Below are 16795 nucleotides of genomic sequence, written 5' to 3'. Positions count from 1 at the left end.
TCCTGAAGGACCTGCCTGAGGATGTTCCACAGTTAACTTTTTTTCACAAATAGGAGTACACTCTAAAATTATGATTAAAAGCATAGTATAGGCTGGGCGCAGTGGCTCACGCCTGTAATCCCAGCACTTTGGGAGGCCAAGGCAGGTTGATCACCTGAGGTCAGGAGTTTGAGACCATTCTGGCCAACATGGTGAAACCCTGTCTCTACTAAAAATACAAAAAAATTAGCTGGGTGTGGTGATGCGCGCCTGTAATCTCAGCTACTCGGGAGGCTGAGGCAGGAGAATCACTTGAACCAGGGCGATGGAGATTGCAGTGAGCTGAGATCACACCACTGCACTCCAGCCTGGGCAACAGAGGGAGACTCCGTCTCAAAAAAAAAACTTTTAAAAGGGTAGGATAGTAATACATATGTCAATAACATAGTCATTCATTACCCTCAAACATTAGGTTCTCTACACAAGTGGTGTATGCTCTACTATTATATGACTGGCATCACCACAAACAGCATCACAACAAATTCATGAGTGTTTTACCACAGGGTTATGTAGCTTCCACATCACTAGGTGATAGGAATTTTTCAGTTCCATTACAAGCTTGTGGGATCTACCATCATGTATATGCAGTCCATTGTTGATGGAAACAACATTGTGCACTACATTGACTGTATTAGAATTTTTTAACATCAGAATTTTTAGAAGTATTTCATTATTCTATGTTGAATTACAGAGTTTCAGAATTTATGCTAATTTGATTAAACATTATATAACTGATTTCTAATCTTTGTTATAATGTTGTATCAATTTTGTATGTCCAGAGTTAAACTTATTTTGTTCTTTTGACCTGTAATCAACACCTTGCTTAAATGATTTTTTTAAAAGTTCAAGTCAAACTATCTTAATGAACTGTTTTTGAGTTGATACAGCCAAGTAAAATAAATAGATTGTATTTAGGAAAGGCTTAAATATGACGTGTTTAATGAGAAAAAGTAATTTTATTAAATTTGGAAATCATAGCTAAATATTTAGAATTTAAACACTTAAAATTCATATTATGGTACTGCTAAAATTATGTTTTAATTTCATGTGTTTTCATTAATGTTGACTTGTAGTTATATTGGTGTAATATTTTGCTGATGAATTGCCTTTGTATTCCAGGCTTTCATGTTACTCTGTGATCTTCTGATGATTTTCAGCCACCAATTAATGACAGGTGGCAGAGAGGGCCTTCAGCCTTTGGTGTTTAATCCAGATACTGGACTCCAGTCTGAACTCCTCAGTTTTGTGATGGATCACGTTTTTATTGACCAAGACGAGGAGAACCAGAGCATGGGTACTTGTAGCTATCATCTCGTCAATATTGATATTGTTTTACCAACCCCAAAAGCTAGGAGAAAAGAAACAAATTCAGTTCTTAAAATTATTGAGATTTCTTTTCTTTAAAAACGTTGGCCAGCTACAGTGGCTGACACCAGTATTCCTAGCACTTTGAGAGGCCAAGGCAGGAGGATTGCTCAAACCCAGAAGTTCAAGACCCGCCTGGGCAAGATGGCAAGACCTTGTCTCTAGAAAACAGAAAAAACACAAATGAAAAAAAAAAAAAAAGGTTAATAGCAATATATTCATGTAGTTCAGAAACCAACAATAAAAATATCCATAGTAAAGTCTCTCTCCTTTAACACTGTACCTCAGATCTTTCCCTGTCATTATATAGAGAGCTTCCTTAATCTTTCTAACAGCTACACAGCATTTCTTTTTTAGATGTAACATAATTTGTATAGTCCATCTCACATGAATTGACATATGGCTAGTTTACAATCTTCAATAATTACAAATTATGCTGTAATGAATAGTAGTGTATATTTGTCATTTCCCACATGTATAAATGTGTATGTAGGATAGATGTTGTTTCTAATTGGCTATGTCTGGGTTCATAATTTTTCTAAAGGAAAGTATCCAGGTTCCTTTTTATTCCTAAGTGGTCATTATGTATTACTTAAATGAACAAAACATAACTGTATGATATTAAATGCTGAAAAACTGTTATCAAACCACACTAGTGAAAATTGTGCTGTGCCTGCAGAGTAATAACTTAGCAATATTAGACTGAATTGTTAATGATTAGTTGTAAGTGTCACTTAGAATAGGTTATTTGTGAAATAGATTAAGCTCTCTTAAATAACATAGGTATATTTGATGGACAAGTCTATCTGATGCGTTTCGGCTGTTCTTTCAGAACATTTTGGAAAATCCTAGTCTGTGAAACAGTATGTTTATTTAGAGTCTGTATTAATCTCAGGAGACAAATTTACCTGCTACTTGTCTTAAGCAAAAAAAACTCCACTTCTCAAAGCTTTGATGCTTCAGTAACAGTAATTAATAGAAAGGAAAGAAAGAGACTGACAGCAAGTTCTTTTTACCAATATATACATTCAAGGAAGAGAAGAAAGAAGGTTGATTCCAAATAAGTGCAGGCAAGGACATGAGAGGGTCAGTACAAAACCTGAAACAAATGTTATCATCTGGAGCCTTGATGGCGTGTTTTTTCTAGGATTAGAAATAGACAACCCAGTGGAGTCTGAAACTAATACATTTGAGGAAGAAACACACTTGTTTTGAAAGTATTTGATAGGGCTTCAAGAAAATTTTATATGTGCATAACATGGTTTGCAGAATATTTTATTTCTCAATTGATAATTTTACCATGTTTAGGATGAGCATTGAAAATTTAACTCATCCATATATTTTCGTTACTTCCCTAAATACTTTTCTGAAAGAAAACTTTTTCCCTGTTTTTTGTTTTTTGTTTTTGTTTTTTTGAGTTGGACAGTCTTGTTGCCCAGGCTAGAGTGCATGGTACAGTCTCTGCTCGCTGCAACCTCCGCCTCCCGGGCTCAAGCGATTCTCCTGCCTCAGCCTCCTGAGTAGCTGCGATTACAGGTGCCCACCACCACGCCCAGCTAATTTTTGTATTTTTAGCAGAGACAGGGTTTCACCATGTTGGTCAGGCTAGTCTCAAACTCCTGACCTCAGATGATCAACCCGCTTTGGCCTCCGAAAGTGCAGGGATTATAGGCATGAGCCACCACACCTGACCCTTCCCTGTATCTTAAAAATTTTCAGAAGTTTTCTCTCTGTGAGAATGTATTAACACATAGGAATATTGAAATAAGAAGAGACAGCATTTTAATGGTAAACAGATAGTTTCACAGTATAGTTAGGACATAAGTATCAGAAAAACAATCTTTTTATATAGCTGTCCCTCAGTATTATTTGGGATTGGTTCCAGGACTCTCACTCATACCAAAATCCATGATGCCCAAATCTCTTAAGTAAAAAGATATAGTATAGTCAGCCCTCCCTATCTGTGGGTTCTGCATCCACAGATAGGGAGGGTAGACTATATAAGGTTTCCTTATCTTATTTAATCTTTACTATGGTAATCTCCTAAGAAGATAGGAACCTTAGTACCTATTAAGTGTTTGATAAATGAGTAACTAAATGCAGCACCCTAAAATAATCAATGTAACAGTTTTTGTCCCATCTATAACTGAATTGTACTATGTGTGAAGTTATAATATTAAGCTAGTTTTCAATTATACAGATTATCTTCATTGTCTTATGTGGATAAAGTACCAGAATTCATAACCAATTTATAATCTGTGTTTAGAGGGTGATGAAGAAGATGAAGCTAATAAAATTGAGGCCTTACATAAAAGAAGGAATTTACTTGCTGCTTTCAGCAAACTTATCATTTATGACATTGTTGACATGCATGCAGCTGCAGACATCTTCAAACACTACATGAAGGTATAGTTACATATTCTTATTTTTCTCCTTCCTCTAACTTGCAGAGAAATTTGCAATTTAAATGAAAGGATGGTAACAGAAGTTAAAACTGACAGCTTTTCACCTATGTAATGTGGATGATGTTCTGATAGTTTCTCTCTTTTATGTAAGCTTTTTATCAGTCTGTACCATTATATCAGTTCCATTGAGTAAGAGTTCCAGCATTTATATGAAAGAAAATATTTTCTAGTTACTTTCATTTTCATAAGCTCCATTTTGTTCCTGAGAAAAAGCAGTGCTCAGAACTCTTCTTGACATGGCCTGGCAGGCACAGATGGGAGGGAATACTTCTCAGTTCTATTTAAAATATTGTATGTGCCATTTGATCTACTTGTGTCATCATGTTTGGGTGTGGTCCAGTTCCAGTTGTAATATAGTAGCTGATTTATCATATTTTGCTGAACAACTGCATTGTGATGAGTAATGTGCTGGTAGCCAGAGGTTTAAGTAAGACATGATTTCTGCAATAAAGAGCTTACAGATTAAGAGTTGACTAACTGAACATAATATAATGTAACATACTGATAATGAATGACTGCCATGTGTATATGCCATTTATATTTGAGACACTGTTGTAAGACTTTCACATTATTGTTGATCTTTCTAATAACCCTGTGATGTAAGAAACAGTATCCTCATTTACAGATAAGGAAACTAAGGCTCGAGAGGTAAACCTTCTAGGGTTACACACAACTATTAAGGTAACAGAAACTGGGATTTTATTTTAGGCTTGCCTAACTTCAAAGCTTAGCTCTTTTCACTGGACCACAAAGCCTCAGCATGATTATTGTGATAAATGTATAAATTACTAACACCAAATAGAGAAACAGACTTAAGTGAGAGGAGCCAGAGAAGACTTCCTAAAGCTAATGTGTAAACAGAGTTGTATGGATGAATAGGAGCTTACTAGATTAGCATGGGAAGGAAGACAAGTCCTTGCCAAGACAGCAACGTAGATATGCCTACTTGTTTCAGCTCATTTTTCTCTACTTAGTTAGCAAAGAAATCATGAAAGAATTTGTCAAACTAATTATTGATATCCAAATAGACTGTCATATTTGCATGTTGAACCTTTCTAAAAGAAAATGTCATGATCTGTTAATAAACTTCTGCTTGCTCCCAGTGACAATTTCCTTTCCAGGTATTCACAGGCATTACATTTAATAGTGTATTCTGGGCCGGGCACTGTGGCTAATGCCTGTAATCCCAGCACTTTGGGAGGCTGAGGCAGGTGGATCACGACGAGGTCAGGACATCCAGACCATCCTGGCCAACATGGTGAAACCCTGTCTCTACTAAAAATACAAAAATCAATTGGGCGTTGTGGCACTTGCCTATAATCGCAGCTACTCAGGAGGCTGAGGCAGGAGAATCGCTTGAACCAGGGAGCCAGAGGTTGCAGTGAGCCAAGATCATGCCACTGCACTTCAGCCTGGCAACAGATTGAGACACCATCTCAAAAAAAATATATATATATAGCGTGTTCTGTATTCTTAGATTCAACATCAAGATGGTATCCTGATGGTATTGTTCAGAATAGTTACTCCTTATCCTGATTTTCCATCAGTCACCTGGAACATTATTCCAAATTACATGTTCCTGGGTCCCACTCAACCTAAATGAGAAATATCAAGGGTGGATCCCAGGCATTTGTGGAGGAAGGGTTAATTTTCCATATAATCTTCTTTCCCTGTGGAAAATCAGAACTGTGAGTATCTCCCTCTGTCCTCTAGCACCTTTCTTGTTCTTCACCATTTCTTAAAGAGCACAAAGTTTCCATAATCTCCACAAATTTTCTTAAGACATGATTCATCTGGCCTAGGAAACTAATTCATTCATTCGGAACAACTTGATGCTTTCATTATCTCTTCACTAAACCTGGATGTCAGTTTCATTTTATAAGTGTTTATCCTACCCTTTTTATAAAGTTTTCTCTTTAGCAGGAAATAAAGAAGCATAAAATGTGTTGAGTTCTGGTTTTTCCTGGTAATCCTTTAACAATACTGCATTGTTTCCAAGAAGTGAGTCTTATTTAGAGTTTTTATCATCTTTAGTATTTTCAGGACACTTCTGCTTATTATAGGCTCTAACCTTTTTGTGAATATTGTAATAGCTATTTGCTATTCTGATATATGGCTGCATGGCTTTTCCTCCAACTTTTGTACATAATTAGTTCAATCTGAACTTAAAAGAAATCTGCCTGCTTCAGTACTTTAGTGTCTTGATATTTTTCTTTTTTTCTTCATTGAGATAATTACTCTTTACACTAAAAGGATGATCCTTTTGAGCTGTTACCCTTTTAGCACCTCACATTGTGGAAACATATCCATCTTTTTGAGATTTTGAAAATCTAATGGCCAAACTATTATAAATCACTTCTTCACTTAAGCTATAGACTTTAGCTTGGGAACAGTATCCAGATTTAATGGTTTTAAATGAAACCTTTTGATTATTTACTCACAGAAAAAGTTCTTTAAATCTTGTGTCAAAAAAACTGAATTATAATTTTTCCCAGTCACTGTTGAAGATGTCTATGTTTTTATTTTTTTATATTATGATACTAAAATATAGACATGTTGATGGGGGTAGGGGGGTGAAATATAGTGTACAAAATATTAAATGAAAAGTTTAGTCTGTTACCCTAATTCACCCTTCTCCCTGTTTAGGGCCACCCCCTAGAAGTAAGCAGTCTTAACTGTTTTGTTTTCAGTTCTTCAGGAGGCTTTTACCAAAATTTGGTTTCTTGATCTGTCATCTTTTAGATGGTGTCTGTTCAATCATGTTATAAAGAATGGAGCTGGGTGCAGTGGCTCATGCCTGTAATCCTAGCAATTTGGGAGGCTGAGGCGAGCAGATCACTTGAGGTCAGGAGTTCAAGACCAGCCTGGCCAACATGGTGAAACCCAGTATCTACTGAAAATACAAAAATTAGTGGAGCATGATGGCATGCACCTGTTGTCCCATCTGTTTGGAAGGCTGAGTTGGGAGAATTGCTTGAATCCAGGAGGCAGAGGTTGCAGTGAGCCGGGATCGTGCCATTGGACTCCAGTCTGGGCAACAGAGCAAGACTCCATCTCAAAAACGAATACAAATAAAAAGCAAGAAAAAAAACAAGACTGGAGAAGGCCAGGTGCAGTGGTTCATGCCTGTAATTCCCAGCATTTTGGGAGGCTGAGGCAGGTGGCTCACTGAGGTCAGGAGTACAAGACCAGCCTGGGCAACATGGCAAAAACCCCATCTCTACAAAACATTTATCAAAAAAAAAAAAAAATTAGCCAGGCATGTTGGCACATGCCTGTAGTTCCAGCTATTAAGGAGGCTGAGGTGAGAGGATCACTAGCACCCAGGAGTTGAGGGCTGCAGTGAGCTACGATCACACCACTGCACTCCAGTTTGGTTAACAGAGTGAGAGCCTGTATAAAAGAAGAAAAAAAAAGAATGGGGAGTTTTTCTCACCACCTCTCTTCCTGGAATTCCCAGCTTTTTTAGTTTTACTAATACTGGTTAGTTCATAATCTTAAATATCAAATGTGTATTCCTTTAACTTTAGATGGTTATTTAACTCCTGTTAGGTTTAAGATGAAGAAATTAAACACTTCTTTATTTACTTTTCCTTGCTTTCACCAACCTGTTTTTTTTTTTTTCATTCACAAAGGAGGTGACACCAACCTATTCTTTAGCTCATGAAATTTCAATAATTTTAAAGCTATGTTTTCTTTCTTTCCCTCACAGTATTACAATGACTATGGTGATATTATTAAGGAAACACTGAGTAAAACCAGGCAGATTGATAAAATTCAGTGTGCCAAGACACTCATTCTCAGTTTGCAACAGGTAAGAAATTTGGAGAGAAGGAAACAAAGAATGGAAATAACATTATTGCACTTCTCTGTGCTTAATATTTGCTAGGCGACTTATCTCATTTAAACTAGGTCATTTTATATAGTTTTATCAGTGCATTACTCTGGATATTTTCTGGTGCAAAGACATAGGTTAGGTGTCTTTTCTTTTAGAAGAAAATCCTATAGTTCATATTTCAAATAGATGCCATCCTAAGGTAATTTATTCTTGGACTAGATGAAATGTCAGATTAGAAATTTTGAAAGTATGAATTTAAAAAGAAAAATGTAAAAAATATTTCATGAAGAAGGGCACCAGGAGATAAGAAAATGTATTTCAGTCGGGCGTGGTGGTGCGTGCCTAAAGTCCTAGCTATTCGGGAGGCTGAGGTGGGAGGATCGCTTGAGCCCAGGAGTTCTGGGCTGTAGTGCGCTATGCCACACTAAGTTCGGCATCAATATGGTGACCTCCCAGGAGCCGGGGACCACCAGGTTGCCTAAGGAGAGGTGAACCGGCCCAGGTCAGAAACAGCAGATCAAAACTCCTGTGCTGATCAGTAGTGGGATCACGCCTGTGAATAGTCACTGCACTCCAGCCTGGGCAACATAGCGAGATGCTGTCTCTAAAAAAAAAAAGTTAATTAAAAAAAAAAGAAAATATTTCATATTGCATTAATAAGATTTCTAATAAATGCTTAGTAATTTAAAATAGAGATTTTAGGGGGTCTAGTGGATATATATGTGCATATATATAAATATATGTACTACATATATATATATATGTTTGTATTTAGAAGTCTCAGTGGCAAAAGGATTGGGACTATTCACTACATTGTGATGGGTCAGCTGACTATTTTGGAAAAATACCTGTTTATACTCGTACCTAATGTATACCCAAAATAACTACTAGAATGGTTTATATATAAAAGTCCAAAAGTAAGGATTTATTAGCCAGGTGTGGTGGTGTGTGCCTATAATCCCAGCTACTGAGGAGGCTGAGGCAGGAGAATCGCTTGAACTCAGGAGGCGGAGGTTGCAATGAGCAGAGATCACACCATTGTACTCCAGCCTGGGCAACAGAGTGAGACTCAGTCTCAGAAAAATAAATAAATAAATAAATAAGGGTTTATAAGAAAATAAGATAATATTTTTTAAATCCTCTTTCTAAAGAAGTCACTAAGTTAAAAATCGATGATTAGTATAAATTTATTTTATTTTTTTTTTTTTTCAAAGAGATAGTGTTTCACCATGTTGGTCTCAAACTCCTTGGCCTCCCAAAGTGCTGGGATTATAGGCGTGAGCCACCTTGCCTAGCCAATCTGTATAAATATAAATAGATTTATATATCAGTCAGCACTTTAAGCAAAGTTTTAAAAAATGATAGATTGGGGAAAATATTTTCAGTCCTACGTAACAAACCTTACAGATCAGTAAGAAAGATAAATAAATCCCATAGAAAAGCAAGCGAGGGATTTGAAAAAGGCATTTTTCAGAGGAAGAATCTTACAAACCATTAAACATGAAAAGAGGCATTAGGCTGGGCACAGTGGCTCACACCTGTAATCCCAGCACTTTGGGAGGCTGAGGTGGGTAGATCACCTGAGGTCAGGAGTTTGAGACCAGCTTGGCTGACATGGTGAAACCCCATCTCTACTAAAAATACAAAAAATTAGCCAAGTGTGGTGGCAAGTGCCTATAATCTCAGCTACTAGGGAGTCTGAGGCAGGAGAATCACTTGAACCCAGGAGGTAGAGACTGCAGTGAGCCGAGATCACGCCATTGCACTCCAGCCTGGGCAACAAGGTCGAAACTACATCTCAAAAAAAAAAAAAAAAAAAAACACAAAGAGAAGAGGCATTAATAATTTTCATATGTAACCATAAACAATTAATAATGAAAGCCAGGCATAGTGGCTCACACCTATAATTCCAGCTCGGAGGCCGAGCTAGGTGGATTGCTTGAGCCCATGAATTCAAGACTAGCCTGGGCAACATGGCAAGACCCCTGTCTCTATAAAAACTTAAAAAAAAAAAATTGTTGGCACACACCTGTAGTCCCAGCTACTCAGGAGGATGAGGTGAGAGGATGGCTTGAGACTGGGAAGTCAAAGCTGCAGTGAGCTGTGATTACACCACTGCACTCCAGCCTAGATGACAGAGTAAGACCCTGTTTCTAATAATAATTATTATTATTGTTACTGAAATACAAATTAAAATGGATACTTATTATTGTTCAACAGATTGGCATGAATTAAAATGATTGATAAAGATATAGAGGAAAAGGTCCCTTTTGAAAACTGCCTTCTTAAAAGACAGTTTGTAGTATATTCCAAAATTGAAGATACATATTTCCTTCAAGCCAGTAATTTTGCTTCTAGGTATCTACACAGATGTGCACAGGTGTGTACCTATATATATATATATAAGATGTTTTATTACAGCAGTCTCTGTAATAGTAACAAACAAAATAGTCTAAATGTCTATCAAGTGGGAACTAAACTGAGATGGATAAAGGATTTTTAAGACAAAATATTGAGTGAAAAACAGCAAATTTCAGGACAATATGCAGTATGGTACCATTTATGTAAAAATAAAAACTTTAGATGTATATGTAATATATCTATACTGATCTAGAAAACTTTCAAACTTTTAACACTGGTTACCTTTGAAGAGAATAATGGTATTTGGTGGAAAAGAAAAAGAAGAACTTTTACTTTGATATTCTTTGAATTTTTTACAACAAAATATATTCTTTGTATTTTTTTTTTTTTTGAGTGGGTCTCAAGCTCCTTTCTTTTTTTTTTTTTTTTTTTTTTTTTTAATTGCATTTTAGGTTTTGGGGTACATGTGAAAAACATGCAAAGTTGTTGCATAGGTGCATTCATGGCAGTGTGATTTGCTGCCTCCTTCCCCCTCACCCATATCTGGCATTTCTCCCCATGCTATCCCTCCCCAACTCCCCTCCCCGCTGTCCCCCCCACTCCCCCGCAACAGACCCCCTTGTACAGTGCTCCCCTCCCTGTGTCCATGTGTTCTCCTTGTTCAACACCCTCCTATGAGTGAGAACATGTGGTGTTTGGTTTTGTGTTCTTGTGTCAGTTTGCTGAGAATGATGGTTTCCAGGTTCATCCATGTCCCTACAAAGGACGTGAACTCCTCATTTTTAATGGCTGCATAATATTCCATGGTGTATATGTGCCACATTTTTCCTGTCCAGTCTATCATCGATGGGCATTTGGGTTGGTTCCAGGTCTTTGCTATTGTAATCTGTGCTGCAATGAACATTCGTGTGCATGTGTCCTTATAGTAGAACGATTTATAATCCTTTGGATATATGCCCAGTAATGGGATTGCTGGGTCAAATGGAATTTCTATTTCTAGGTCCTTGAGGAATCGCCACACTGTTTTCCACAGTGGTTGAACTAATTTACACTCCCACCAACAGTGTAAAAGTGTTCCTATTTCTCCACATCCTCTCCAGCATCTATTTTCTCCAGATTTTTTAATGATCGCCATTCTAACTGGTGTGAGATGGTATCTCAATGTAGTTTTGATTTGCATTTCTCTAATGACCAGTGATGATGAGCATTTTTTCATATGTTTGTTGGCCTCTTGTATGTCTTCTTTTGTAAAGTATCTGTTCATATCCTTCGCCCATTTTTGAATGGGCTTGTTTGTTTTTTTCTTGTAAATCTTTTTTAGCTCGTTGTAAATTCTGGATATCAGCCCTTTGTCAGATGGGTAGGCTGCAAAAATTTTTTCCCATTCTGTTGGTTGCCGATTCACTCTATTGACTGTTTCTTTTGCCGTGCAGAAGCTGTGGAGTTTGATTAGGTCCCATTTGTCTATTTTGGCTTTTGTTGCCAATGCTTTTGGTGTTTTGGTCATAAAGTCCTTGCCTACGCCTATGTCCTGAATGGTTTTGCCTAGGTTTCCTTCTAGTGTTTTTATGGTGTTAGGCCTTATGTTTAATTCTTTAATCCATCTGGAGTCAATTTTAGTGTAAGGTGTCAGGAAGGGGTCGAGTTTCTGCTTTTTTTTTTTTTTTTTTTTTTTGAGACGGAGTCTCGCTCTTGTTACCCAGGCTGGAGTGCAATGGCGCGATCTCGGCTCACCGCAACCTCCGCCTCCTGGGTTCAGGCAATTCTCCTGCCTCAGCCTCCTGAGTAGCTGGGATTACAGGCACGCGCCACCGTGCCCAGCTAATTTTTTTGTATTAATAGAGACGGGGTTTCACAATGTTGACCAGGATGGTCTCGATCTCTCGACCTCGTGATCCACCCGCCTCGGCCTCCCAAAGTGCTGGGATTACAGGCTTGAGCCACCGCGCCCGGCCGAGTTTCTGCTTTCTGCATATGGTTAGCCAGTTTTCCCAACACCACTTATTGAACAGGGAATCCTTTCCCCATTGCTTGTTTTTATCAGGTTTGTCAAAGATCGGGTGGTTGTATTTACTTTAAATGTACACTTTAAGTTTTAAAGTTTAAACTTATTGTATGTACCAATATGTGAAAACATTTTAAAGTTCAACAATCTATAAATAATTATCTGTGAATAAATTTGAAATCCCTGAAAGAACTGTTCCTTCAGTACTGACAAAGCAAGTAGTCTATGCATTGCTGACGAAAACTAAAAAGGTGCACAACATATTAGCAGCCAGGAGCTATTTCAGTGAATGGTGTGATCAGAATAAATTGAGAGGCTGGAAGGTGACAAACTGAAGAAAACAAATGCCAGCAATACTTTTTGGAACCTTCACTATAAAGGGAATCAGAGAAATGGGTTAGTAGCTGGCAGAGAAAATGGGGTCGAGAAGTTGAGTATTTTTAAGAGGTATGCATCTAGTACAGAAGGAATAGTTTATGAGGCAGGAAAGAGCAGTAACCACAAGAGCAAAAGTGTTGAGCAGGTAAAACTTTACATACTCCCTACTTATCTAATACATAAGGAGGGAGTGGCTTTAGATGATAGTCTGGACAGTTCACCTCTTATAACAGGAGGAAAGGTAGCTGTCTACAGATACAATTAAGTTTTTAGATTTGGTAGTGGAATGATAATTGCTTGTATATTACCTAGTACTCCAGGATTCCATTTTTGTTATTTTCACAGAAAATAGCTAACATATATGCAATTTATAAAACTCCACCCAGCTTAAGAACTTTTTAGTGTATTTTGTTACTGGGTGGGAAAAATCATAGCCCGATGTATGCAAATAGTCTACATAATGTTCTTGTTTGAAATATAATAAGTGAAAAAACAAAACTCTTAACCCTATATTTCATATACTATCATTCCTGTAAAAACAATAACAAAAAGAATAGATGTTTATAAACATGTAGTATATTTTTTATAAATATATTTCTTTTTCCCATCTCAAAATACATTCTTTTGGCTAGGTGCAGTGGCTCACACCTGTAATCGCAGCACTTTGGGAGGACAAGGAGGGCGGATCATTTCAGGACAGGAGTTTGAGACCAACCTGGCCAAGGTCTCTACTAAAAATTTGAAAAATTAGATGGGCATGGTGATACACACCTATTATCCCAGCTACTCAGGAGGCTGTGACATGAGAATCGCTTGAACCTGGGAGATGGAGGTTGCAGTGAGTTGAGGTGACACCACTGCACTCCAGCCTGGCCAACAGAGCGAGACTCTCTCAATAAAAATAATGTATTTTTTTTTATTATTAGAAACAAATTTCTATCTGCATTTAGTCACACCACTAGCATGAAAATTAACTTAAGCTCTTAATAATAGACAATTTGTAGTAAGGGAACAGAGTAGCTGAAGTTCAATTCAAGGAGAGAAACGTATTTCACCTTATACCTTTTACATATTTTTAAATTACTTATTCTGAAAATAAATTTTTAAAATTCTGAGCTATAGGTTTTTTCCTCTTTGTTTCTTTCTACCAGTTATTTAATGAACTTGTTCAAGAGCAAGGTCCCAACCTAGATAGGACATCTGCCCATGTCAGTGGCATTAAAGAATTGGCACGTCGCTTTGCCCTTACATTTGGATTGGACCAGATTAAGACACGAGAAGCAGTTGCTACACTTCACAAGTGAGTGAGATAAATACTTTGTTATACGGAATCTGGTTTACTGGAATTTTAATGAAATAACTATTATTTGTCCCATTTTTAAAGTGACAATTGGTAGACTTTTAAGTTACGAGAACTTTGGAGATTATCTAGTTTAGAGATTTTAAACTGGGAGGACGTTTTTAATTTGAAAAAACTTACTTATACCACCCATTTGTTCATCTTATAAAGTATAGAAAGCAAAATTTGATAACATATTATTGTCAGGTCTGTCACTAAGAAAACAGTGGTGGGAGGCATGGGTTTTGAGAGACTATACAGGCTGGGTACTGTGGCTTGCGCCTGTAATCCCAGAACTTTGGGAGCCCAAAGCAGGAGGATCATTTGGGGCCAGGAATTCAAGACTAGCTTGGGCAATATAGTAAGACCCTATCTCTACAAAAAATAAAAATGTGAACCAGGCATAGTGGCATGTGCCTGTAGCCCTAGGTACTTTGGAGGCTGAACCAGGAGGATCACTTGAGACTGGGAATTTGTGGTTATAGTGAGCTATGATTGTACCACTGCCCTCCAGCCTGAGCAACAGAGACCTGTCTCTGAAAAAATAATTATTATAGAATTTTTTGTAAAGACTATACAAAACTGATTTGGGATTCATTACTGTGAAAACAGAAGTAACAAAACCTTTAGTAAACTCACACAGTTTGGTACCGTTACCAGCTCCAAGAAGCAAATATTCCGGCAATCTATTAATAATTATCTTTCCAGGGTATCTTGTTACCTCTAAAAAAACTATGCATAGGGGCCAGGCGCAGTAGCTCGTGCCTGTAATCCCAGTACTTTGGAAGGCCAAGGGAGGCAAATTGCTTGAGCCCAGGAGTTTGAGACTAGCCTGGGCAACAGAGCGAAACCCCATCTCTACAAAAATTGCAAAAATTACCCAGGTCTGGTGACACACACATGTAGTCCCAGCTACTTGGGAGGCTGAGGTGGGAGAATCACCTGAGCTCAGGAAGTTAAGTAAATGAGCCATAATCGCACCACTGCACTCCAACCTAATGAGACCTTGTCTCAAAAACAAAAACAAATAAGGAACTTACCTTTGTTGCTCTGTAGCTGTTTTTTGTATATTTTTCCCAGTTTACAGTTTCTTACTATAAATATACACAAATATGTCCTATATATTCACATTAGTTTATTATTTGAATTTGTCAGATTTTACTACCTTTTGCGATGATTTTACTACCTTCACAAATATTTATGTAATATTAGCCAATTGAGAGAATATACTATCTGGAAAAATAAGTTGATGTTTTCTTTTACTTCAGGGATGGCATAGAGTTTGCATTTAAATACCAAAATCAGAAAGGACAAGAGTATCCACCTCCTAATCTGGCTTTTCTTGAAGTACTAAGTGAATTTTCTTCCAAACTTCTTCGACAGGACAAAAAGACAGTGTAAGTTGCACATTACAAGAGAAATGGTTTTTATAATGATACTGTTGTAATTTTAATGTTTATTTTAAAAATTTTTTAATCATTTAGATATTAGTTTTGATAATTTAGGCTCTGATAGTTTGTTTTAAGGAATTAGAATTTTCTTTCAAGCATTTATATAGTAGTTGTTTCGCTGCTTATCTTTTAGTACCCTAGAATCTGCAATATGAATTAAGCAGGTAGAAATGTTTTCTTATTGTGCAATTCAAAGATGTATGAACATTGGTTTAGCCATTGTGTAACTCTTCCTTCTTTCCTTTTATATTAATTTTGTTTTAGTTTTTTTTTTGGGGGGGGTTTCTTATTTTGTTGTTTAGTTTTATATTCTATTTTATTTGACTTGTTTCAAAAGGTTTTTTTTGTATTTGCTTTTTTTGATTATTGATAACAATGGAAAAAATGTATATATAATTTCAAAAGAAAATCTTGATGGAATAAGTTTTATTTAAAACCAAACTAGAAGACTTTTCTAGGCTGGGCATGGTGGCTCATGCCTCTAATCCCAGCACTTTGGGAGGCCAAGGTGGGTGGATCACCTGAGGTCAGGAGTTCGAGACCAGCCTGGCCAACATGGTGAAACCCCGTCTCTACCAAAAACACAAAAAAATTAGCTGGGCATGGTGGTGTGCGCCTGTAGTCCCAGCTACTCAGGAGGCTGAGGCAGAATAATTGCTTGATCCTGGCAGGCAGAGGTTGCAGTGAGCCAAGATCGAGCTACTGCATTCCAGCCCAGGGGACTGAGTGAGACTCCGTCCCCCCGTCCCAAAAAAAAAAAAAAAAAAAACTTTTCTAGAGTATAATACTATAATGAATCCTAAGTTTTATAAACTGGTAAGACAGAGAGTCCTATTTTATAATATTCTAGCTGGGCGCAGTGGTTCACACCTGTAATTCAACACTTTAGGAGGCTGAGGCAGGAGGACTGCTTGAGTCCAGGAGTTCAAGACCAGCCCTAGCAACAAAGCAAGACCCCAGTCTCTATTTAAAAAAAAAAAAATTAAAATTAGCCAGGTGTGGTGGTGTACACCTGTAGTCCCGGCTACTTGGGAGGCTCAGGTGGCAGATCACTTGAGTCCAGAAGTGATTATCACTTGAGCCCAGGCTGTAGTGAGCTATGATTATGATCCTGCATGTCTCAACCAATTAATTTTTTAAAAAATAATATTCTAAGTAAATAGAATTTTGACAGACAGTACTTATGTGAATATAAGTGATAATTTTTTTTTTTTTAATAAGTGATAGTTCTAAGTAAAGATGTTGATGTCCTTTTGATCAGAAAATATTTATTAAGCCTCTAGTATGGTCAGCTACTGTTGTAAACCTTATGCTCTAATGCAGGCGGGGCACAGCATAAACTAACATGAAGATGGCCAGGCTCAGTGGTTCCCACCTGGAATCACAGCTGCTCCGGAGGCTGAGGTGGGAGGATAGTTTGAGGGCAGGAGTTTGAGGGCAGCCTGGGCAACATATCGAGACTCTGTCTCTTAAAAAAAAACAAACAGGTAGACAAACGAGAGTTTCAGGCACTGAAATGGGGTAATATGATAGACAGAGACAGGTGTTGATTAT

The 16795-nt window shown here is 37.4% G+C and overlaps 1 protein-coding gene across 3 annotated transcripts in view; it reads left to right on the top strand.

Moving 5' to 3' along the window:
* Window positions 1–16795, top strand: part of STAG1 (STAG1 cohesin complex component) — a 415374-nt gene that overhangs the window by 376269 nt on the left and 22310 nt on the right. For all 3 annotated transcript variants that reach the window (XM_012451163.2, XM_064378722.1, XM_012451164.2), the window contains 5 exons: window positions 1159–1333; window positions 3671–3810; window positions 7582–7683; window positions 13603–13751; window positions 15059–15187. In XM_012451163.2, coding sequence (XP_012306586.1) covers window positions 1159–1333; window positions 3671–3810; window positions 7582–7683; window positions 13603–13751; window positions 15059–15187 — 695 coding nt within the window. The remainder of the gene's footprint in view (window positions 1–1158; window positions 1334–3670; window positions 3811–7581; window positions 7684–13602; window positions 13752–15058; window positions 15188–16795) is intronic.

The sequence above is a fragment of the Aotus nancymaae genome, unplaced genomic scaffold, assembly GCF_030222135.1.
Source record: "Aotus nancymaae isolate 86718 unplaced genomic scaffold, 86718_ANA_hifiasm-v0.15.2.pri h1tg000019l, whole genome shotgun sequence".
Classification (NCBI taxonomy): Eukaryota; Metazoa; Chordata; class Mammalia; order Primates; family Aotidae; genus Aotus; species Aotus nancymaae.
Note: the sequence above shows the minus strand (reverse complement) of the source record. Positions and strands in the feature narration are given on the sequence as shown.